Source organism: Colletotrichum godetiae (genome assembly GCF_030913485.1).
Source record: "Colletotrichum godetiae strain CBS 193.32 chromosome Unknown BDP55scaffold_24, whole genome shotgun sequence".
Classification (NCBI taxonomy): Eukaryota; Fungi; Ascomycota; class Sordariomycetes; order Glomerellales; family Glomerellaceae; genus Colletotrichum; species Colletotrichum godetiae.
In genome coordinates, this window is record NW_026851272.1 from 144,361 (window position 1) to 164,829 (window position 20,469).

Here is a 20,469-nt window from a genome sequence, read left to right on the forward strand (position 1 = left end):
CGAGTCCGAATCTGGCCCCGGTTCCTGCAAACCTTGTTGGACTCCTCACGCTTCTCCTCCCCCTTCTCCCTCCTCATCAATTCGTACTTTGTACCGTAATACCTCATCCTGCTCTCGTCTGCTCTTGTTCCCGTCCCCGTCCCTGTCACGGCTGAGATTCTCGCGTCCCGCGCCTGCCAGTCTCCGACCTCCGAACCGGTGGGCCTCCCAGACACCCCGTTCCTATTGCCTGACTGGGCCACCAGTACCACTGCCTGAGGCGAGCCTGCGTTCCCATCCTCGCCTTACATTGTTTGCAACGGCAATCAACCCGAAGGCTGAGAGCATCGCCAGAATCCGACACCTCTCTCCTCCCCCCACACCCATCTCTGTATCGACACCGGGCTTGGTACAGAGGTACAGATACGCTGTACGATTACACTTGTTGGTGGCCGAGCCATCTACCAGCCAATCCTTTGCTTGACTAGCATTCGTTTCCGCCCCCGGGCCACACCGATAGTCGCCCGTCTAGTTTGCTCTCTTTCGTACGGATACCTCGACTACTATTACCTTACCGTGGCACCAAGCACATTTATACAAAGACTATCTGCGATACCCCTCCAACCCATTCGTCTCTTCTCTTTCGTCGGACCCCTGATCGATTGCTCAACCCTCTCGCCCGCTCTTTACAGATCTTGCTCAGCAGCGATACCATCACTGCACTCGTAGTAACCCCGCCGCGCAAAAGTCCCAATCGCCTCTAGAGTTCCGTGACTCAGTCACTGTGGCCTGCCTGCTGCCTATTGCTCAATTGGGACATCGCGCCGCAATCAACACGAACTGGATTGGTGGGGTAAACACCACTAATCGACAGTCGTTTATTTCCTCCATCGTTTATACAAACCACCTGTCCGCACTTCTCATCGCTTTGAGCTGCGGAACACCAACTTTCGCCTTTCACTCGATTTTCCTCACTCAAGTCTCGAGACTCAATCATGGCCGACGTCGAGGAGCCCAAGTTCAACTCCTTGGCTGAACGAATCGCCGCCCTCAATCAGCAAAAGAACTTCCAAGCACCAGAAACAAAGCCCAAGAAGCCTCCTCCACCACCACCGCCAACAAATCGTCCTGTTCCACGCAGCCAGACGCTCCCAGTCACCCAGACCAATGGACTCCCCACGCCGCAGAAGAGTCCCTCGATACCACCTCGCCTGAACAAGGCCGCCGCACCGGCAAAGCCCGCCCCACCACCGTTACCGCGACGAACCACCGATTCATCCCAAGTCGAAACGACAACTTCACCAGCCCCCAGGGATCGCATTGCTCCTCCACCCCTGCCAACTAGGTCTTCGACTCAGCAAATCTCACCAGCTCTGCCCCCTCGGAGGCCATCCACACAGCAGCTGACTGTCCGCCGCAACTCGAACGCTTCCGAAATTTCTAATCTGTCGTCCCTCTCGCTGAACCAAACTGTATCATCGGCAACTAGCATTCACTCGATTGATGGCCCTACACGAAAGCTGCCTCCGACATTGGAACAGGCAAAGCTACCACCCTTGCCACCAACCAAGAGAGAACGAGAAGCTGCTCAAGCAAAAGAAGCCGCCGCTCAGCAGCCCAAGTTTCCCCTTGTTTCGGTCAAGTCATCGCCTGCAATCCGACAGATTGAGCCTCCTCAGAGACCAATACTACCCCCACGATTAACCTCCAAATCGACCACACAGCAAGTTCACCGACAGACGCTGGAGGAAGAAGAACCGGCAAAGCCACGAAGATTACCTCCGCCACCATCGGCATACGTTAAGCCACCGCCCCCGACGACAAACGGCCATACGGCTCATGATCAACAAGGCAACGACCGGCCGCCTTTACCAGGAAGACGACCGACCGCGAATGATGACGCACCTCCTCCTGTTCCCCTCAGCTCCCGGCCAAGCGCCGCGCAAATCGAGGCGATCTCGGCTAGAGTGATTGAGCGTGCAAATGACTGTCTGATCTGTCGCGACTTTTCCGGGCCGGATGGTGTTGCTGCTCAGTATCCCATACACGTCCTACCAAGGAACGATCCTGTCGGCTACTTGGCTCAGATGCTCTGCGGACCCTTCGCGTCACATACAGACAAGGCGCGGGCGATTTTCACCTGGTTTCACCATAATATCGCTTACGACTGCGCAGCCTTCTTCGGCAATAACATCAGGGGTCGCTCGGGAGCTGAAACAATTCTCATGGGCAAAGCGGTCTGCTCAGGATATGCAGACACGTATAGAGAAATCGCCACTCGTGCGGGTCTCGAGTGTATCACGGTTGTGGGCCACGGAAAAGGGTATGGATATACCGCGCTAAAGAAGGGAGAGCGTCCGCCGCCGAAGAAGGCTGACGGCCATGCTTGGAATGCGGTTCGAATCGATGGCGGGGAGTGGAAATTGCTCGACGCCTGTTGGGGTGCCGGTAACGTTTCTGACGTGACAAAAGACTACACTAAGTCTTTCAAGCCGCACGAGTTTACACGGAGGAACGATATATTCGGACTATCGCATTACCCATCCGATGCCCGACATTTCTTCCGGCCCGATGGCAGAGTACCGTCCTGGGAAGAATACTACATCGGCACAGTACACGGCGACAAACCCATCGTATACACTCATGCGTACGAAGAAGGCGTTTGGGACCACACCGTCGAACCCAAGGAGCTCCAGATACCCGTCTACAGTGGTCAAGTCGTGCGCTTCCAGTGGTCCAACAAATGTGAGCACTGGACCTCGGAGAAACACGGCTTGGGGAAGCCCCCGTTGCTGTTCCTCAGTATCAAGGGGCGGGACGGCCGCAAGGACGACATGGTGCCTATCCAAACGGACGGATTCTGGCACTGGGCCGACGTCAACGCGATAGACCTCGGCGCGCCGGGCCAGAGCGTCAGCGTGGCCATGATCACCTCGATCGACGGGCAGGACGCTAGAGGCATGACGGCCGACTACTACTTTTCGAAAAAGGGGAGGTGCGGCATGGCTTGGACGTTCCTCATGAAATGGGAGCTCATTTGAGGGGCAAGGACGACGACACGAGAGAAATAAGGGAATCTCCAACTGACGATTGGGACGGCCGAAACATTATATCGTTTATACATAATGATAATGGGACTCTTTGGATCACGCATTGTGGTTCTGGTATCTTTTCGGGTTCATATTTCCATTTCATCGCCTTGAACTTACTTCGCTCAGGGATCAGGTGAGGAAAAACCAAATTTAGCCAACTCTAACCCAACAACCGCCATTGGATGGTCTCTTCGGGCAATCACTACTGTAACATCAGACGAAACACTGCCACAGCGATATAGAACGATAATTTTGCCGATTGCGCACAAACTCTACATCTAATGGGTATCTTGCAATTTCATCATTCTCCCTCACAAAGCCCAGTCTATCTGACACTTCCCCCCCCCACTCTCCACCTCAAAGTTCTAGCTTCTGCCACTTGCGCAACCGCCCGCCGTACCGATAGATCAGCGCCGGCACGGGGATGAGCGCAATGGCAATGAAACCCAGCAGACTGTTGCCCCAACCAAGGCCGAGGGCGTCGTACATGGACGGGCCGGCCATGGGCAAGAAGGCAGCGACGACGCTGCGGAAGACGGTGAAGGCCGCCATGGCGGAGGCGGCGTAGGCCGGGTAGGCGTCGATGACGTAGGCCTGGATGGGCTGCCAGATGCCGAGGATGGCGATGCCAAAGGGCAGGAGGCCGATGACGGGCGCGGCCCAGTGGGTGTGGAATTGGGCGGTCCAGCCGTACCAGAAAAAGGTGACGGGGAGGAGGGCGGCGAAGTAGATGCAGTCTGGGAGGCGCATCTCGGGCTCGTAGACGCCCTTATTGGCCTTTGTCATGCGGACGACGGTGCGGTCTGAGAGGAGGGTGAAGCAGGCCATGCCGATGAGGTAGCCTAGGCCGAGGGGGATGTAGACGAGCCCCGTGGTGCCGACGGAGAAGCCGTAAGTAGAGGAGAAGACGAGAGGGATGGTGCTGAAGAGGAGGTAGAGGACGCCGTAGGCGAAGGCGCAGTAGAGGCTTACGCTGAAGAGGATCGGGGAGAGGAAGAGCATCTTGATGGGGCGGACGAGGCCGCGGAGGAGGACCTGGGAAGTGGATTTCGGTGCGGTGCCCGGGGCGGTGTCGTCGTAGACGCTCCGGAGCTCGGGCCGGTTCAGTTCCTTGCGGAGGCGGGCGACTTTGCGGTCGATGAGGACGCGGGGGTTGGTCTCCTGGTTGAAGATGGCGATGACGAGGGCCATTGGCGTGGCGGCGATGAAGGCGATCCACGAGCACCAGCGCCAGCCAACGTCCTGGGCGACAAAAGCACCGACAATGGGTGCGATTGTCGGGCCGATGAGGGGCCCTATCATCCAGATGGAAATTGCGGTGCCGCGCTCGGCGATGGGGACCATGTCCGCGATGACGCCGCCGCCGATGGCGAGGCAGCCGGAGCCGCCCATACCTGTGAGGAAGCGGAAGACGATGAGGGAGTCGAGCGTGGGCGCGAGGGCACAGCCTATGAGCCAGGCGCAGAAGAAGAAGTTTGCGGCCGTGAGGACGGGGCGGCGGCCGTACATTTCGGAAAGGGGCGCCAGAATCAAGGGGCCGACGGCGTAGCCCAGGAGATAAATGCTCACTGGCAACGTTCCCAGTGTGAGGTCGGCATTGTCGTAGTCTTCATTGAGATACTCGATGGCAGGCGCGAGAATCGAGGACGCAAAGGGGGTCATGAAGGTGATGCCGGCCAGGAACCAGATGATGATCCACTTGCGGCGCCGGGGGAAGTTCATGGGCATAGCCGGGTCATCTTGGGAGTCCCAGCCGACGATGCCATTGTCGAGGTCGGAAACGGGGTGGATCGTGGGAGGGAGTTGTTCCTTTTCTTTCTTGCGCCGCGAGGATGCTAAGCTTGCTATGCGGGAGAGGCGACTTTTTGCGCTGGTGTGGGAGTGTCCTGTGTGTATGCGTTCGACGACGATGTCCTGGTGATGGAGTTAGCACGGAACGAGTAGCTTGAGACAGAATACACTGTCAACAGATTTGAGTATTTCTAGAGAGGTCACAGAGAAAGCCAAATAAAGTGCCAATGGTGATTGAACCTTGGCAAACTCTTAAAACAGGTGCAAGAAGTTTTGCCAAGGAACATTCTGAGGGAAAAGTTGAAACTCACCTCCTGGTACGGCTCGCTGTCGGGCGTATCCTCCACATCGTCGAAGCTCTTTCTCTCTTCCATTTCAGTCTTTTCGCCCTTTTCCAAATCGCTTGACGCGTTGAAGTTTTGTCGAGGCTCCCGTTCCGCCAGCGTGCCCTGCTCTGAGGAGGATCCTCGGGGGCCGTGGGCGCCGGCCGGCGTCTCCACGTCCTTCTCGGACGTCATACTTGGGGACAAAAGTGGATTTTCTCTATCAATGGACAATGAATGAAGAAATTGAGTAGTTGGAAGTGATGTTACCTGAAACCAAGAGGTAGGAAGGAAGGGATTTTGTAGGTGAAAGGGGAATGGAAAATGAGGATGGGGAGGAGGAAAGAGCAAAGGGCCCGGATGTAGTAGCCGGCGGGAGGGCAAGCAAGCACATAAGGTATCCGCGTGCCTGGCGTATCTATCCACCTAGTAATAATCCTCAATCGCGGTACCGTGACTCTACGGTAGGAGTAGTGAGAGAAACTGCTTTAGTAATTCTAACCCGAGACCCCCCTCTCTCTTCTACCTTTCCCCCCCAGTTGCCGCATCTACCCTTGTGTAGGGAAGGGCGCAAGGCAAGGGCGACGATCATTGAGGTGAATGGTGTAACGTTATTCGACCAGTACTCTCCAAAGTCCCCATTCCATCATATTCGGCCGACCACCCCCTTGCGACTTGCAGGCCTCAGCTGCAGGAAGGTGCGTTTAGTCTCTCTACCGCCGCCGGGGTTTTCGCTGCCCTCTGAGTCGTCTCAGTCGGGGCTAACAAGTCCATATTTTATCTCCGTTACCCGCTTCGCGGCGGGCATAGTTGGGGTATGGGGATCAAGAATTGGAGGGGCTTATTGTACATAGTACCCAGAGAATGAGGAAAATAGGCAGTCTACGCTAGGTATCCGTACCTAGGTAAGGTAAGTAGGGATGCTGTGGAGCTCTCGAACTAAGATGCACTAAGGAGACCCAACCTCGGATCTTGTTTCTCAATGACAGGCAGTGACGGCGATGGGAGAGTCTAGGACGCGGGGTTCGTTGGAGACGGAGCCGCGGACTATCCATGGAGATCAGCGAGGGACAATGGATTGGGGCTGACCACCTACCTGTAGGCTGTACGGCAAATCGGCAGTGTTTGGCGTTCCGTCATCTCTCTGCCGTGGCAATCTTAATTCCGCGTTTCTCTACTTTGTTTTCCGCAGTTGGTGGTCATTGGTTGCAAGCTGGAATGCTCTTTGTAAGCTTCATGTTACCAAGAGGAACATCGGAAGCAAAGTGTGTATTGTACCTTTCTTTCTTTGTAAATTGACATACAGATAATGCAAGATGAAGTTACAACTACCAACACTACAAGAGTCTTAGAGTTTGTAATCAATCAACTTTAGAGATAGAGTTCATTCGTAACTGTCCAGGAAGCAGACTCAACCACCACTGGTCAATGCGCCTTTCCAGTCCCCAAGAACAGAGCCAAGTCTCGCACAGACCAGAAGCTGCAACAGGGCAGCTGCAACTGCAATGGAAGTTTGCAACCGTTCCCCGGCCCCACTTCGGTTGCCAACTCCCGTTCTCTCCTCGCCTTCCTTCCTCCACAGCCTACAGAGTACGGAGTAGGTATTCATACTGCATATCTGCCCCGCAGCCTCTCGGCAAGTTCAGCGTGGTTTCCACACTTTATCCGTCTGGGTAGGTACTCCGTACCCCAAAAAAAAGGAGACCGGAAAGGGAAGCCACCATCGATAACGCGGCCCCCTGGAAGAATGTGGGCACCTCTTTCTCCAAACTGACGAAGCCCTCCTCCACCTTGTGCAACTGTGTCCCGTCGCAAAACATTTGACATTGCGACCTTCCTTTTTCTTTCTATTGAGAGAGCTTCGACCACTCTTTCCCGACAACAAAACCACATGCGTACCTGTCTACTTACCTCGTGTACACAAATCCGATGAAAATGCACCACAGCCAAGCCTAGAATTCTACAAGAAGCGAAGGAAGCGACACCGGTACCGAGAAAGCTACTGGTACCACAACCACCATCCCGCGGGCACGTTCTTGCCCGCAGAAGACCGACGATACCACAGCCTAAGATGGCCTCCTCTTCAACCTCCTCCCCGACCCTCACCCGAACCGAGACCCTGAGCCTGGGAGCCCTCTCCTTTGCCGCAGTCGCAGTCCTCCTCAATGCCTTCCAGGGCGAGGGCGAGCCCCTGATAGCGTCACTGGCCCTCTCCGTCCTGGCCTTTGCGCTGGCCTATTCCATGATCCGATGGCTTGGCCCAGTCTTCAAGCACGCTGGCTTCAAAGGTCGCGACCTCTCCAAGCACCACCGCCCTGAGCTGCCAGAGTGCATGGGTGCCGTCTGCGCCGCCGTCTACCTCCTTGTCGTCATCGTCTTCATCCCTTTCCCCTTCTACAAGGACATTGTTGCCGCCACTAGCGGTGGTGGAAACAGGGACGTTGTATTCCAGGTCGAGCATGTCCAACAGGGACGGTTCCTGCATCGCTTCCCCCATAGCAAGGTTAGCTTAACATCTTGTCCCCTCGAGCGCAACACCATGACAAACTACTTACTCACCTGTTCCAACCCACCAGCTTGCCTCCTACCTTTCCGCCATCATCTCCCTCCAGACGACCGCCCTCCTCGGCATTGGCGACGACCTCTTCGACATCCGATGGCGTCACAAGTGGTGGATCCCAGGCCTGGCCTCGGTCCCCATCCTAGTAATCTACTTTGTCGACTTTGGCGTCACCTCCATCGTCATCCCGATCCCCCTCCAGCCCTATCTCGGCGAGCTCTTCGACCTCGGCGTCCTCTACTACATCTACATGTCCTGCATCGCAATGTTCTGCCCCCAGTCCATCAACATGCTCGCCGGCATCAACGGCATCGAGGTCTCCCAGTGCATCGTCGTCTCCCTCCTACTCGTCCTCAACGATTGCCTCTACCTCTTCACGCCTTACCCACACCCGGCCACCGACTCCCACCTCTTCTCCCTCTACCTTCTCCTTCCCTGGCTCGGCGTCTCCTTCGCCCTCGTCCTGCACAACTGGTACCCCGCCAAGGTCTTCGTCGGCGATACGTACTGCTACTTCTCCGGCATGGTCTTCGCGACGGTCGGCATCCTCGGTCACTTTTCAAAGACGCTTGGTCTCCTCCTCGTCCCCCAGCTCTTCAACTTTCTCTACTCGACGCCCCAGATCTTTGGCCTCATCCCATGCCCTCGCCACCGCTTGCCCCGATTCAACGCTCGTACCGGCCTCCTCGAACCAAGCAAGACCCCCTGGAGCCCCGAACGCCAACCTCGCCCCCTCGTCGCGCAAGGACTGCACCTGCTTGCCAAGTTGCGCCTTCTGGAGGTTACAGTGGACGAAAAGGGCCGCTTCGTCGAGACGAGCAACTTCACCCTCCTCAACCTGTGGCTCGTCTGGAGAGGTCCCCTGAGAGAGGATCGTCTCGCGTGGGAGGTCACCTTCCTCCAGCTCTTTGTTGGCCTGTTTGGCCTCTTTGTCCGACATCGCCTCGCTCTGCTCATCTTTAAGGAGGATAACTGGGGTATGACGACCAAGAGATACTGATCAACCCTGTTGTGTTGATCTGTGCCAAAGAGACAAGACCTCCTAGGGCCTCGCACTTTTATGACTGTTCACCAATCCCGGACTGACATTCCAACCGGAGATTTTTTTGTTGCTTCATTTCCGCATGTCTGGACTTCGCATCGCACAGGGGCGGCGAGGCTGGGAGAGCCGTTTGTATTATACCAAAAATGTTTAGAGGTTTGAGATTGAGATACCCTGTAAGAGTACCTAGCGGGTACATATGACCCGAAATTGACACTCTTGAAAGTTGGTCGAGATAATCAAGAGGGAATAAAGAACATCACATCACGACCATGGTTCCATGTGAACAGTATTATGTGAGTCAAAACTTAGGCAGCCTCTCGGCTGCAGAAAAAAGAGCCATCCATTTGTCATGGGAGGGGTGTAATAGTACCGCACCGAGCAACTATCCGTGTCCTCGGCACAGCTAACAAAAGCCTTAGAAATACACACGAAAACATGCCGTTCGTGGCAAGAGTAGTTGGAATCCTTCCTCCTGTCTTTTCTTCATCTCGTTTCCCGCCTTCAAGGTTTTCGTCTTTCTCACTACGTCTGTCCCGTTTCCCTTGGGTTGCGCCGTAGACCCCATCGAAAAGATTCAGCTTCCTGTCCTGCCAGATGACGGAGGAAAAAAGAAAAGAAAAAAGCGTCGAAATGGGCATGTGTTTTTCGTAAAGACGTGCATTTTCTTTTTTGCAGCTCCTCCAAAAAAAAAAAAAAAGAACAGTAAAACGCGGTTCATCTGAAGACATTCCCGAAAAAGCGCTGACCAGAATCCGAGGACCCCCTCCCGCCCCTTTCCCATTCCCATTGTCCGTCGCTGCCCAAACGCCAAAGTCAATCACCAGACTGTCGCCGCGCCGAAACGTTTTGATAATATTTAGAAGGGAAATGAAAGCCGCCGTGACGTCTTCGAGACTCGTGAACTCCGATCTATTTTACATCGTGTTGGCGGCCGCAGCCGCAGGATTCGAATTGATCGTGTTACCCGTGACGGGTGTGAGAACATCCGTGTTTTTCTCAACCACTGGAGAATCGACGATCGCATCAAGTGTTGATTTCGTCTCCTCAGTGCCAGACAACGAGGTCTTCAGAGTGCCAGCAGGCTTGGCTTTGTTCATCCTGCTCTTGGTATAGTCGCTGAGGCTCAACTTCTTCTTCACCGGACTGGGTTGTGCCGCAACACCATTGACAGCAGTCGGAGCAAAAGGGCTAGGTAGGCTACCTGCAGAGAATGGCGACTGGATTGTCGATGGCGTTGTGGCGCTGGGAGTCGCCGATGCAGGTCCGTTGAAGGCGGGGACCGGTGGCATCGTGACTCGCAACTCCGGTGATCGCATCTTCAACGGGCTGCTTGCGCCGTTTGCAAGGACATCTGAAACGTGGTCAGTCTGCAGAGGCGATTTGACCGTGCTTGGCGAACTTGTCGGAGCATCCGACATCAATACATCGCCAGTGGGAGGATCAGCTGGCGATGTCTCGCGGACTTGGTTGCCAATAGCCTTTGAGGGCGGGGAAAGGTCAGCGCTAAGTTTGGGCTCAGCTGGTTGATCCACGTCCATAGGTGTCGGTTCCTGAGTGCAGAGCGAAGAGAGCGACTTGCGTCTCTCGACTTCATCACAACGTAGGCGATGCCGATTGTTGAGCAACCGTTGTGAAAGGGAAATGATACGTCGTCGTGGCCTGGGCGTTTGTACGGGCTCACTATACCACTCGCCTTCGACAGGGTCGGTTTGTACGCCAACATCGCAGTATACGGGACGAGGTGCGGATGATGTTCGACCGGACTGGGAACCGGCCGACTCGGCTCTGGCGACAGGTGCCTTGAAGGGATTCTGTGCCGTTGGTGACACGCCGCTTGAAGGAGAATTCGACTTGCTTCGAGAAGTTCCCGCGTCGACATAGTGTGTAGTCCCGCTAGATGCGTTGCTCGTCAAGCGTTGCTTCGTCTTGGAAGAACTGGGAGTGGAAGTGGAGGCCGTACCATCGGATGTCCGCTTCTTCTTGCGTGGAGGCTGTTGCTGTTCCATCCGTCGGAATGAGTCTTCAACCATTTGAACCTTTCGCTTGTCCCTGTCAGTAGGTTCTGTCAGGATACCTGGCCGATCTAATGAACCCTGGCGTACGGGCGTGCGATCACGACTGGGCGGTTTGCTGCGTTCAGAAACTGACCGACCGTCGTTGTCGGCGTCGTCTTGATGTCCTTCGCTGGCTGCGCGGCTGTTTGTAGCGTGCCCGGTGCTGGTGGGTGAGATGGTGTGGGTTTTTGGCTTTCGTTGCTTCTTCTTTGCCGGAGGCCGAGACTGAACCTTCGCTTGGTGTTGTCTGTGGAAGCGAGCAAAGGCACAGTTTGCCCCCAAGTCACACGCACAGCCGCCGTACTCGGACAATATCCGATGGATCCAGCCCGATAGTGTTTGGTACTCAGCCTCGTCCATTTCAGTATCGTTCTGCGTATTGGTGTCATCGTCGGCGAGGCCCAGAAGATGCACCAACCGTGCCTGGAATTTCTTGGGTAATCTGAAGTCCCAGGGAAGTGTGATTTGCTCGTTTGCCGCGATGTATCTGTCGCTCATAAGCCAGAAGTGATATTCGGACTGGCCTGACAAGTAGGTATCCAGCAGGGCGTTGGGTTTGCAACTTCTTCGAACGAAGCGAGCCATCGATCCTTCTTTCCTGGTATCAATGTACAACGGAAGCATCGGGTGGAAGAAAACAAAAGGTAACGGGGATGAGAGTTCCTCCCAAAGATTTTCGGGATCTGCGCAGTAGTCCTTTTGAAATCCGATCACACCGTTGAGTTCAATCAAAGGAACGTCTTTCTCGATGGCGGCGGGGGTGGCGAGGTATTGCCATCGCAATGTCGTCTCTGGCGACACAGGAATCTTCTTACTCTCGACATGGAGCTGACGCTTACGAGCATCAAGGTCTTTCGGCAGCTTAGCAAAGACGTCGTTAAATTCCTCGCCAGTCTCTTGCCTCATACGGTCCGGTTCTCGAAGCCAAACTGACAGAGTGTTGGAAACGAAGAGGCTTGCAAAGGAATTGATGCGAGTAATGGGGATGTCTGCTTCTTTGCTCATAGACAAGAAGCCATCCGAGTAATTGTGTATTTGAAAATCGCTCGGAAGGTCCGGGGGAGTAGTTGCTGGACTTGGGGGGTGACCGTTGGGCTGTGATCGTCCACCGTTTCCATACGAAGGACTTCGCTTTGCGTTCTGAGAACTGATCGAGTGTGATGGGCGATGGGATGATTTCACCTTCTTTGATGGATGAGGGTGGTCGCTAGGACTTCCGTGCTTTGCATTCTCCTGGCCCACAGGGTGACCGTTCAACTGCAAGTCCGTTGGCTTGGGCTTCTTTTTGTGGCTTTTGGATGGCGGGCGTTTGGCCTTCTTATCTGGTATGGTTTCTGTCGTAGGACCATTCTTTAGTCGCCGGGTTCGCTCGATGGCCTTTTGTCGATCCAAGGGACGCGGCTTGCAATCAGCACACGAGTGGGCAAAGTCTTCGCGGAGTGCCTCCTCGCGACTGTGAGGGTAGAAGCAGTCGATGTGCTGCCACGTGTCACACGTTTCGCAGTAGATCGTGTTTCCATCATCGTCAGTGAAGTTGCAAATACACTTAATGGTGTATGGCTCTTCTTCCTCTACTGTCTCGGCCTTGCGTGGCACATTATGTGTTGAGACTGGTACGCTCGGAGCGAAGAGGGTCTGACTAGGAGTCGCGGTCTGCGTCGACAGCGGCTGAGGCTTTTCGGTCATAATCTAAGATTGCCTCGTGGTGCAAATTGAAGTCGAGGTATTGCGTGAGGTGATTACTGTTGCGGCCTGGGTAGCATGACGACGCCTGTTTAGACGCACAGGAGCAAGCCGTCGAATGAACCACAGAAACAGCAGGACGTAGGGTCGTCGTCATCCGTTAGCGAGAGGTGTGTAGTCGAGTCGAGGGATCTCGACGAAGTCGGGAGAGATAGGACTTGGCGGGATTGTCGAGTCTGGCTCACAAAGGACAGGTCGTCGCAGAGTCGAGAAATGGCCCAAACAAATCGGGTTTCCAGTCACCGCGGTTGCCCCGAAACCAGGACGATGCAGCCAGAACGTCACGAGCGTGTGTTGTAGGCGTCGTGAGGTGGAAAAGTTTTCGAATTGTGATCGCGAAGAGCGTGTCCACGAAACGGATCGAAGCCAGAAGGGGGACGAGGTCGAAGAAAGGGTTGAGCGGTTGCGCCTCGTCGACGGGGAGGGATAGAGCGTTTCGAAAAGCTGGACTGAGTCGGGGGGACGTAGTATGATGAGGAAACCGAGTATTGAGGACCGGAGGTGAGGGAGAGTAGGGTGTTTTGGGTCGAGAAAATGAGGGTGGAAAAGAGATTGAAAGAGAAGAAGAGAGGGGGGCACGACACGCAGGAGAAAGATGGATGGGTCCCCCAAAGGAGCGTAGCAGAGAGCAGCGGTGGTGGTAGCAGCAGCAGTAGTAGCAGTAGGAGTACTGGTGCCGGTGCTGGTGCGGTGCGGTGCGAGGTGAGAGCGAGACAGGTCCCAGTGCAGGAGCGTGCAGGCCGGAGCCCAGGCCAAGCCGAAAAGAGAGAGAGAGAGGACGAATGAGTAGGAACAGTGACTGCACTGCTCAGGTTGGGGGACTTGGACTCCTGCGGCTTGGGGACTGGACTGACTGGCACCTTGTACTTCGGTGCGCGGATTGCGGACTGGGTGATGGGGGGAGGCAAGGGAAGGGGGGGGCGTCTTCGAAGATGGGATTTTTTGGGGGGAAAGGGCGATGAGGACTCTCCCCGGACGGGTTGCTGGGTGCTGGGATGCTTGGGGGAGCATCGCACCTGCTCAGCTCGAGTTGCCCTGGCTCATCGCCCGCTTCCTGCTGAGGAGCACTGGCTACCACCAGCCAGCCCGCCAGCCGTCACAGCCTGGTACAGCCGGGCATGCGCTGGAAGGGAAGGGCGACAACAGGAGCCCAGCCAAGAGAGAGAGAGAGAGAGAAAGAGAGAGACGGGAAGACAGACGAGAAAGTGAGTGAGAGACGGGAGACGAGGGCAGAAAAGCCAAAGCCCGTGTGTAGGAGAAAGCAGGGTACACAGGTACCAGTACTTACTTGAAGCTAAGCCCGAAAGGCAGTGGACACGCTGATATGAGTGGCTACGGCAGTCCAATCAGCCCTCTAGCGCAGATCCATGATGCCTCAGGCAGAAGAGGTTTCAGGCCGCAACCAGACACTGAGAGAGATGGGAGAGGAAGTGTGTGATGGTTTCCCGTCTGATGAAGGACTGGGCGAGTGCCTTGTTAGCCCTCCGCACCAGACACGCCTGAAAAAGGTCGACCAGGCAAGAGAATGACGGGTAAAAAAATAATAAGAATCCAGTCTGAGTGGGAAAAGAAGCAAAATGTTGGAGAGAAAGTGGGGTGTGGAACACTTTTCGCAATAAGTGTACAGAAGACAAAATGAAGGATACATTCGACTAGAACAGACTCTCATCATCTTGATGAGAGAGTAGAGCAGCTGGCGGCCACGCGATGTCGGTTTGATATGAACAAAAACAAGAGGCAGACTCGTCTGGTGGGAGTGGAGGGACAAGAGGCGGCATGCAAAGATTTAATGAGTAATAAGAGAGAAAGAAATGGGCAGGCAGCGTGGTGTTGGTGTTTGGTGCGAGTTGGGTGATCGACCCTCTCTGGCCCTAGCAGAAACGGTGGGCGGATGTGACGGGAGGAGCGAGAGGTGGAACGACCGAGGGCGAAAGGCGACGGCAGACTGGTCGAGGACTGGTCGAAGGAGGGGTGACCCGCGCGACGGGAGGGACTCTGCCTACGCCATATGGATGGATGGTTCATGGATGCCTTGCTTCGCTGGTTTCTGCCTGTGAATGAAAGGGCATCCGAGTGCCGTGTGCGGAGACGACCAAGGTATCCGTATCCCGCAAGATAGGAAGATGAGGGCGTGGGCGGAAGTGAGTGTGTGAGCACTGAGAATTGCGGTAAGCCAGGAGGGTAGACTTGAGACCAGAGACACGGGAGAGTAGGTCCTCCGTATGTGACTGGTTCATAGCTGACGGAAGACTATGCACAAGATGAGCGTAGATTTGATTGTTTGTGTGCTTGTATCATGGAGCGGGAGAATGTCGGCGTCGTGTTGATCTCCTCGTTGAGTTCCAGTTGAACAAGCGTCGAATTCGATGCCTTTCAAACATGGTAGCGTCTTTGGAAAACCAAACCAGCAGGATTCAAGACTGAGAATCGGGGATGACCATGGCTTTCATCCCATGCCGAGGGAGACGTGAGGCCCGTCCAATTATGCGCAATCTGGATTTTCTTAAAATAGGAGTTGCCTTCAGGTGACTTGGTCTCGGTGCGTCGTTTCGCAGGAAACCTTTGTACCTTGGCCCCCCCCTTTCATGCCTGACTTGTGAAGAAGTCAGTTGGTGCTTCTTTCTGATTTGTGCTAGGCAGCTGGACGGCGTGGGCGGGTGGCAAGAGTCACTTTCCGGTTGGGGGCAATCCAAGTCCAATGCGCCAGGGCGCCAGGGGTAGAAGAAGCCAACGAGACTGGAGAGGCACTCGAAGGACACTCCACTGTCGAGCCTCTTGGCTCCAGGTGAGGGTGAGTGGTGAGACCGTGAGAGAGAGAAAGGCCTCTGCAAGATGGTCCAATGGGAGACCTTGAGCAGACTTCAAAGGCGCTGCCCCTCACTCAGGCCTCCACTGCTTCGAAGCTCTCCACATCCACGCCGAATACTGTCCACTTTCGTCTCTCCCTAGCGCACCGCGGAAGAAGAGAGCTTCTCGCTTCTCGTCACAGAAATGTCTGTCCGACCGAAGAGGTGCGAATACGGCACTCGAGAGTTCATCGCGTCGAGGGCCATGGAACCGAAGCGGACACTACACCAAAGTCAGCCACCCATATTCCTAGTTACATGTAATCCATACACAGTGAGGACAGTATACATACCTAGGGCCGAGGTGCTTCGTGGAGGTTAAAGGAAGGAAAAAATACATCTCTGTATGTACCTGGCTATGTGACTCTGTTCGGCTGCAGTGGGATCAGATTGTATTGGATTTGCCATCAGATTAAGTGGGTCTTACCTGCGAAGGGCATCATTTCTGATGTTCCTCCCCAAAACCCAAAATGGTGAAGTCCCCTCCCCCCCAAAGTCGCAAGTCGCAAGCCGCAAGTCCCACGAGTGCAGCGTCGTGTCCTGCCGATTCCCACTTGTCTCGAGTCTCAACTCAACATCCCATCGTCCTCTCTCATTGGTTGAACGATCAATCTGGGAATGAACGACCGGGTCTTACTGCCAGGGCCTAGTATTATCGTGCATGGAGCCGGTCTAATCGCTCCCTGCAACAGGTCACCCTTCCCCCTGGTCAAGCTGGAGACCTGCAGTTTTACATGCGACTTTGCGTTGGAGTTTTGGAGGTGACAAACAGCTCCGACTTGGATGGGCAAATGTTGGCTCTCTGGGTGACAGAGTCTGTCTCTGCACACCCACGCCCACGGCTGACGGTAGCGTTCCATGGGTTTGTCGTAGGTAGTCTCGCAGAGGCGTCTTCGCCGCCATAAGGTCACCCGCCTGCAGAGGCGGCCCTTGATGACTGCAGCTGGAGCTCTCCCCCCATCACCCCTTTCGTGAAGCCTCATGTATCGCTCGTCAACTCAAGGCGACAATAGCATGCAGCTTGAAGTCATCATCACTGCAGGCTGATGCGATGCGTCCCCCCTCGGCACTGGAACCTCAACCCACCCTTTCGTTCGACGGTCGGTAGCGTAGGTAGAATGACTCTCGCCTCCAGTTGCTCTCCTTTCTCTCCAAAATCCTACGCCGTCACCCGATGCCCCTTCTACATCTGCGCTAGATGGCTCGACCCCTCACCAAGACAGACTAGGTTGGCCTCCAAGAGCTCGGTAAATGGCACACTGCGTTGAACTCTACTGTGAGTGTGTACGCAGAAACGGAGGCATGGGGGGCGGCCATTTGGGCTGCTGAGGTGTCATCTACCTATCTGCCTCACCAAGTCATAGTTGCAGAAGTATCGGTACCTTGACCACCTTCAGTCAATGCTCTTCAGGTCCAGCACAATTGCGCGCCTCGAAAATGCGACCACGCGCGGCGCCTTTGCGAGCAGTTGTGGTCCTTGTTGCCCTTGGATTGACTGGTTGCCCAGAGCGCCCGGGTGCTCCAAGTACAGTACGACGTAGGGAGGACATCAGCGCCCGCTGCGGGCTCGAAGGTCGTTATCGAGCCTTTGCCATTCATAATGCTCCTTGGTGAAGGGATCGACGGGAGGAAATGCGCTATCCTTTTGCTCTCTCGCCTCATCATCCTTCTCCCCCAACTGGAAGTAGACAAACAAAACAAAGAGTCGCGGTTTTCCATCGTCCATCCGCACCCAGCTGGCGTAAGGGCCCCGGCATGATTCGCGGCCGGTGTCTTTTTTGGCTAGGATCTCCCTGTCCTACGATTGCGTCCTGTACAAAAGTTTGCGACACTGATAGCCGGGGCTGCAGCTGAGTTGTCGATACTTGTTGACCACGGTCCCCAATCATCGTCCAAGCAGGCTGGCCACACTTTCCGGCTCACTCGAGCACTTTGTTTGCGCCAGCTTCCTGCACTCGACGCCAGGTTGCTTGGTACAAGCCGACGGACCCGTGCACCACGGTTTCTTTGGTGAGAAAGACGCATGAGATGGTGTGGCTCCCGGTGTGGCTACCTTTCCCCTCAGGTCATCATCCATGCCGTAGCACGACGTCTTGAATCGCGGACAGGTCTGCCCAATCACGAAACCTGCGCAATCGAGACTTCAAGATGCTTGGATCGGAGTGCGCACCATGCAGTTGCGGTCCTGACACTGAGGAGCTTGGAGGACAGCGGCTTGTGATGATGGAGAGACCCTGAACAGATTTGGCGGGCACTGGGCTTTCAATGCTGAGGTTGCTGTCTTGTCTGCTTCGGTTCTGTCCACGGGACCAAAGTTCCAGGGATCTTCCAACGAAAGCTGGGCCTTCGAAACAGCCCAGCTATTCTCCGTGACAAGGCTCCAGCCGTCGCATAGGAGTGAGCACGAGCGGAGGCGAAAAGTCAAGCCCATAATTGTGGCTAGAATGCTGACAGCTTCTTCTCGTGTGGCGCTCCGTCTCGTTTGCGCAGGGACGGCTTCTTCAATGCGCAAATGGTGACATGGCACTCGCGACGCAATTCAATGGTCGCAGCTCGCAATGAAGTGACTCGGCCGTTTCAATCTCAAAAGACGAAGGCGGGAGGTAATCTGGAGCTGGGAAGTTGATAACGAAAGTGGGATCTTTGGAGGGGAACGAAGCACAAGAGTGGGAATTTTACGGTGGCCCGTGCAGTGCGCCGACGACAACAGAATTGGATGTACCTTTTGGACCACCATTGAAGAGGCTCATCCGTGGTTCATTCGCTGTATTCTAGCAATAGGGATAATCCAGAGGCCACTTCTGTTTATTTTATCTAAATTTCCAGTCAACAATCAAATATCTACACCTCCATGTACACATATCATCAAAGGGTACCGCTTGTTCTGCACCAAAGACATGCAGTGAAAGGTACCTTGAATGTCGCCATGGTCGCTGGGGAAGGCAAAGGCGCTTGTCCCAATCAAGGTCCACCTAGCTCCGCCCAATCAGAGCAGCCCTTGGTTGTCCCCATGACGTTCTCCCTCCGAACCCAGCCCCGTTCGTTGCTCACCACCTACCAACCGTAGCCGCTCGCAGGAACCACTTCTCTACCACCTCTCATCATCCTCACGCTAAACATCGAACCTCGGACGCCGACGATTCCACACCGAGCATCCAACGAAGTCGAGACCGCCGTCGTTCGAACCCTTCAGAGCCCATCTCCCTAATAACATCAAAACACCTAAACCTCTACTCGCGATGAGGTTCGCCACAGCTGTCATCGCCTTCCTCTCTGCCGGTCTCGCACCGGCCGGTGCCAGCGTCCTGGTCCAGAGAGACCAGTCCGTCATTGTCAACGATGACCTCAAAGTCCCTGGCGACTCGCCTTTGGAGCTCTGTCCCAAGTCCCACGATGAGGATATCGTCACAATCGACAGCGTAGACCTCTCTCCCAACCCCCCTCAGGCGTAAGTTGTTTGAGGCAGCCCAGTCTATGACGAGGCAAACCGCAATATCGTGAAACGGGAATTGGCTAACATAGTGTTTCAGTGGCAAGGAGCTTGTCATCAAGGCTTCCGGCACCGTGAAGCAGAACATTGAGAAGGGCGCATACGTCCTTCTCCAGGTCAAGTACGGCCTCATTCGCCTTATCAGCACCAAGGCGGACCTCTGCGAGCAGATCGAGAACGTCGACCTCGAGTGCCCCATCGAGAAGGGTGTTCTCACCGTCACCAAGTCCGTCGAGCTTCCTAACGAGATCCCCTCCGTAAGTTCGCCTCGTCTATGAGAATCATCATCAGATTATTGACCACATACGTAGGGCAAGTACACTGTCTTTGCTGACGTTTACACTGCCGATGACGTCCCCATCACTTGCTTGACCGCTCAAGTCGTTTTCTCGCGCAACACCAAGAGCTTCTTCAGCTTGGAGCTTTAAATTAATTATAAGCATACGATGGTTTACGATGATGGGGCATGGGTTACAGTCACACGTAGCGATACATCCAGATTGCTGTTGGGGTTTCACTTCATCTCATAACACTGGTAGCATTAGGAATTTGGCATAACGCAGTTCAATTTTGCCCGTCTGACGGATTCGTTTGAGGGTCCATTTAAGTGTTCATTCTGCGTAGGAGTATCGGCATAATAATGCGTACGTACATAGGGTAGCGGTGCTCGGCATGTAGCTCGCAATTTATTCACGATAGGCCGGTATGGTCCATCCAACCCCCCGAATACGCTACCGGCGTATCATGCTTCTGCCTCTTGACCCTTACTATTCCCAGCAAACTGCGAATGACATGCTTATTCGCCAAACAAACGGCGCACTCTGCGCAAAACACTGTCCTTCTCGGGGTCGTACGGGTGGTCCTTGCTCGGAATTTCGAGAACGGTCGGGAAAGCAGCGGTATAGGTATCGACACGGTGTCTTATGCGATCGGCAATCTGTTCCTTCAATCAGCATATATCCTAATGGCACACGTCTTCCTCCCCGCGCGATCGCTACTGACGTGTTGGTTGATGAGGATGATGCCAATGTCCTTCCTCGACGTGAAGGATTCAAAGGCAGACTCGATCGCAGCGGTATCCGTCTTGCCATCCACAACGAGGAAGTTCTTTTCTTGGTCGGCACCCGTACTAACGTGCTGTACATCTGTTAGTTATCTCGAGCCGCAATCGCAATCGTCCGTGGAGTCGAAAGAGCGCACCCCAATGCCAGCTAGAAGGAGGCCGGTGACCGAGTCCTAGTTTTGAAGTGTTAGCTTGTTGAAATCGCACGCAGTGTTGAATACGCAAGTGTCCTACCTCGTCGCCGATAACGGCGAGGAACTGGCGGTCCTTCATATCTGCTTGCGAAGCCATCTTGGATGACTTGTGCGGTTGTAGGAGAGCTTGCGATGGTCCAGGAGGTCAGCGGACGGATTGACGTACTTGCCTTGATTACCTGTACTCGCAGCGCTCCACTCCAGCATCCTCACTGTGGCTGAACCGTTGTTAGCGCTATCCTGCCAGGTACTGCCTGCTGGAGGCCGAACTGCTAACAGGCTCAGGTCG

The 20,469-nt window shown here is 54.9% G+C and overlaps 8 protein-coding genes across 8 annotated transcripts; 3 read left to right on the top strand and 5 right to left on the bottom strand.

Moving 5' to 3' along the window:
- Positions 1-974: 974 nt before the first annotated feature.
- Positions 975-3,020, top strand: BDP55DRAFT_632771 (transglutaminase-like superfamily protein; the record flags this gene model as incomplete). The annotated part of the gene is made up of 1 exon (XM_060572466.1): positions 975-3,020. One exon carries the CDS (start codon positions 975-977, stop codon positions 3,018-3,020), a length of 2,046 nt encoding a protein of 681 aa, XP_060428705.1.
- A 204-nt stretch (positions 3,021-3,224) lies between these two features.
- BDP55DRAFT_169890 (major facilitator superfamily domain-containing protein) lies at positions 3,225-5,743 on the bottom strand. Its single transcript, XM_060565746.1, has 2 exons — positions 5,174-5,743; positions 3,225-4,985 (listed from the first exon to the last, which is right to left on the bottom strand). Exons 1-2 carry the CDS (start codon positions 5,378-5,380, stop codon positions 3,429-3,431), a joined length of 1,764 nt encoding a protein of 587 aa, XP_060428706.1. The 5' UTR covers positions 5,381-5,743; the 3' UTR covers positions 3,225-3,428.
- Positions 5,744-7,256: 1,513 nt separating this feature from the next.
- BDP55DRAFT_553715 (family 4 glycosyltransferase) lies at positions 7,257-8,745 on the top strand (the record flags this gene model as incomplete). The annotated part of the gene is made up of 2 exons (XM_060569316.1): positions 7,257-7,688; positions 7,762-8,745. 2 exons carry the CDS (start codon positions 7,257-7,259, stop codon positions 8,743-8,745), a joined length of 1,416 nt encoding a protein of 471 aa, XP_060428707.1.
- A 325-nt stretch (positions 8,746-9,070) lies between these two features.
- On the bottom strand, positions 9,071-9,493 carry BDP55DRAFT_665995 (uncharacterized protein). The gene has a single exon (XM_060575071.1). The coding sequence runs from the start codon at positions 9,426-9,428 to the stop codon at positions 9,138-9,140; it is 291 nt and encodes a 96-aa protein (XP_060428708.1). The 5' UTR covers positions 9,429-9,493; the 3' UTR covers positions 9,071-9,137.
- A 211-nt stretch (positions 9,494-9,704) lies between these two features.
- On the bottom strand, positions 9,705-12,530 carry BDP55DRAFT_553724 (PHD-finger domain-containing protein; the record flags this gene model as incomplete). The annotated part of the gene is made up of 1 exon (XM_060569317.1): positions 9,705-12,530. One exon carries the CDS (start codon positions 12,528-12,530, stop codon positions 9,705-9,707), a length of 2,826 nt encoding a protein of 941 aa, XP_060428709.1.
- BDP55DRAFT_169928 (uncharacterized protein) lies at positions 12,524-13,776 on the bottom strand. The gene has a single exon (XM_060565748.1). The coding sequence runs from the start codon at positions 13,596-13,598 to the stop codon at positions 12,681-12,683; it is 918 nt and encodes a 305-aa protein (XP_060428710.1). The 5' UTR covers positions 13,599-13,776; the 3' UTR covers positions 12,524-12,680.
- A 4,896-nt stretch (positions 13,777-18,672) lies between these two features.
- On the top strand, positions 18,673-19,351 carry BDP55DRAFT_553924 (ML domain-containing protein; the record flags this gene model as incomplete). Its single annotated transcript, XM_060569341.1, has 3 exons — positions 18,673-18,881; positions 18,964-19,180; positions 19,235-19,351. The coding sequence occupies 3 exons, from the start codon at positions 18,673-18,675 to the stop codon at positions 19,349-19,351; spliced, it is 543 nt and encodes a 180-aa protein (XP_060428711.1).
- Positions 19,352-19,593: 242 nt separating this feature from the next.
- BDP55DRAFT_666009 (V-type proton ATPase subunit F) lies at positions 19,594-20,344 on the bottom strand. The gene is made up of 4 exons (XM_060575072.1): positions 20,221-20,344; positions 20,124-20,159; positions 19,926-20,060; positions 19,594-19,860 (listed from the first exon to the last, which is right to left on the bottom strand). Exons 1-4 carry the CDS (start codon positions 20,275-20,277, stop codon positions 19,720-19,722), a joined length of 369 nt encoding a protein of 122 aa, XP_060428712.1. The 5' UTR covers positions 20,278-20,344; the 3' UTR covers positions 19,594-19,719.
- Between the last annotated feature and the right edge of the window lie 125 nt (positions 20,345-20,469).

What these genes read in the sequence shown, in the direction of transcription:
- BDP55DRAFT_169928 (XM_060565748.1), bottom strand. Translation starts at nt 13,598, where the DNA reads ATGCTCCCCCAAGCATCCCAGCACCCAGCAACCCGTCCGGGGAGAGTC.
- BDP55DRAFT_665995 (XM_060575071.1), bottom strand. Translation starts at nt 9,428, where the DNA reads ATGCCCATTTCGACGCTTTTTTCTTTTCTTTTTTCCTCCGTCATCTGG.
- BDP55DRAFT_169890 (XM_060565746.1), bottom strand. Translation starts at nt 5,380, where the DNA reads ATGACGTCCGAGAAGGACGTGGAGACGCCGGCCGGCGCCCACGGCCCC. An exon ending in ACAGCGAGCCGTACCAGGAG is followed by an intron (nt 4,986 to 5,173) that starts GTGAGTTTCAAC and finishes CTCCATCACCAG; the next exon opens with GACATCGTCGTCGAACGCAT.
- BDP55DRAFT_666009 (XM_060575072.1), bottom strand. Translation starts at nt 20,277, where the DNA reads ATGGCTTCGCAAGCAGATATGAAGGACCGCCAGTTCCTCGCCGTTATC. An exon ending in TCCTTCTAGCTGGCATTGGG is followed by an intron (nt 20,061 to 20,123) that starts GTGCGCTCTTTC and finishes ACAGATGTACAG; the next exon opens with CACGTTAGTACGGGTGCCGA. An exon ending in TCATCCTCATCAACCAACAC is followed by an intron (nt 19,861 to 19,925) that starts GTCAGTAGCGAT and finishes TTGAAGGAACAG; the next exon opens with ATTGCCGATCGCATAAGACA.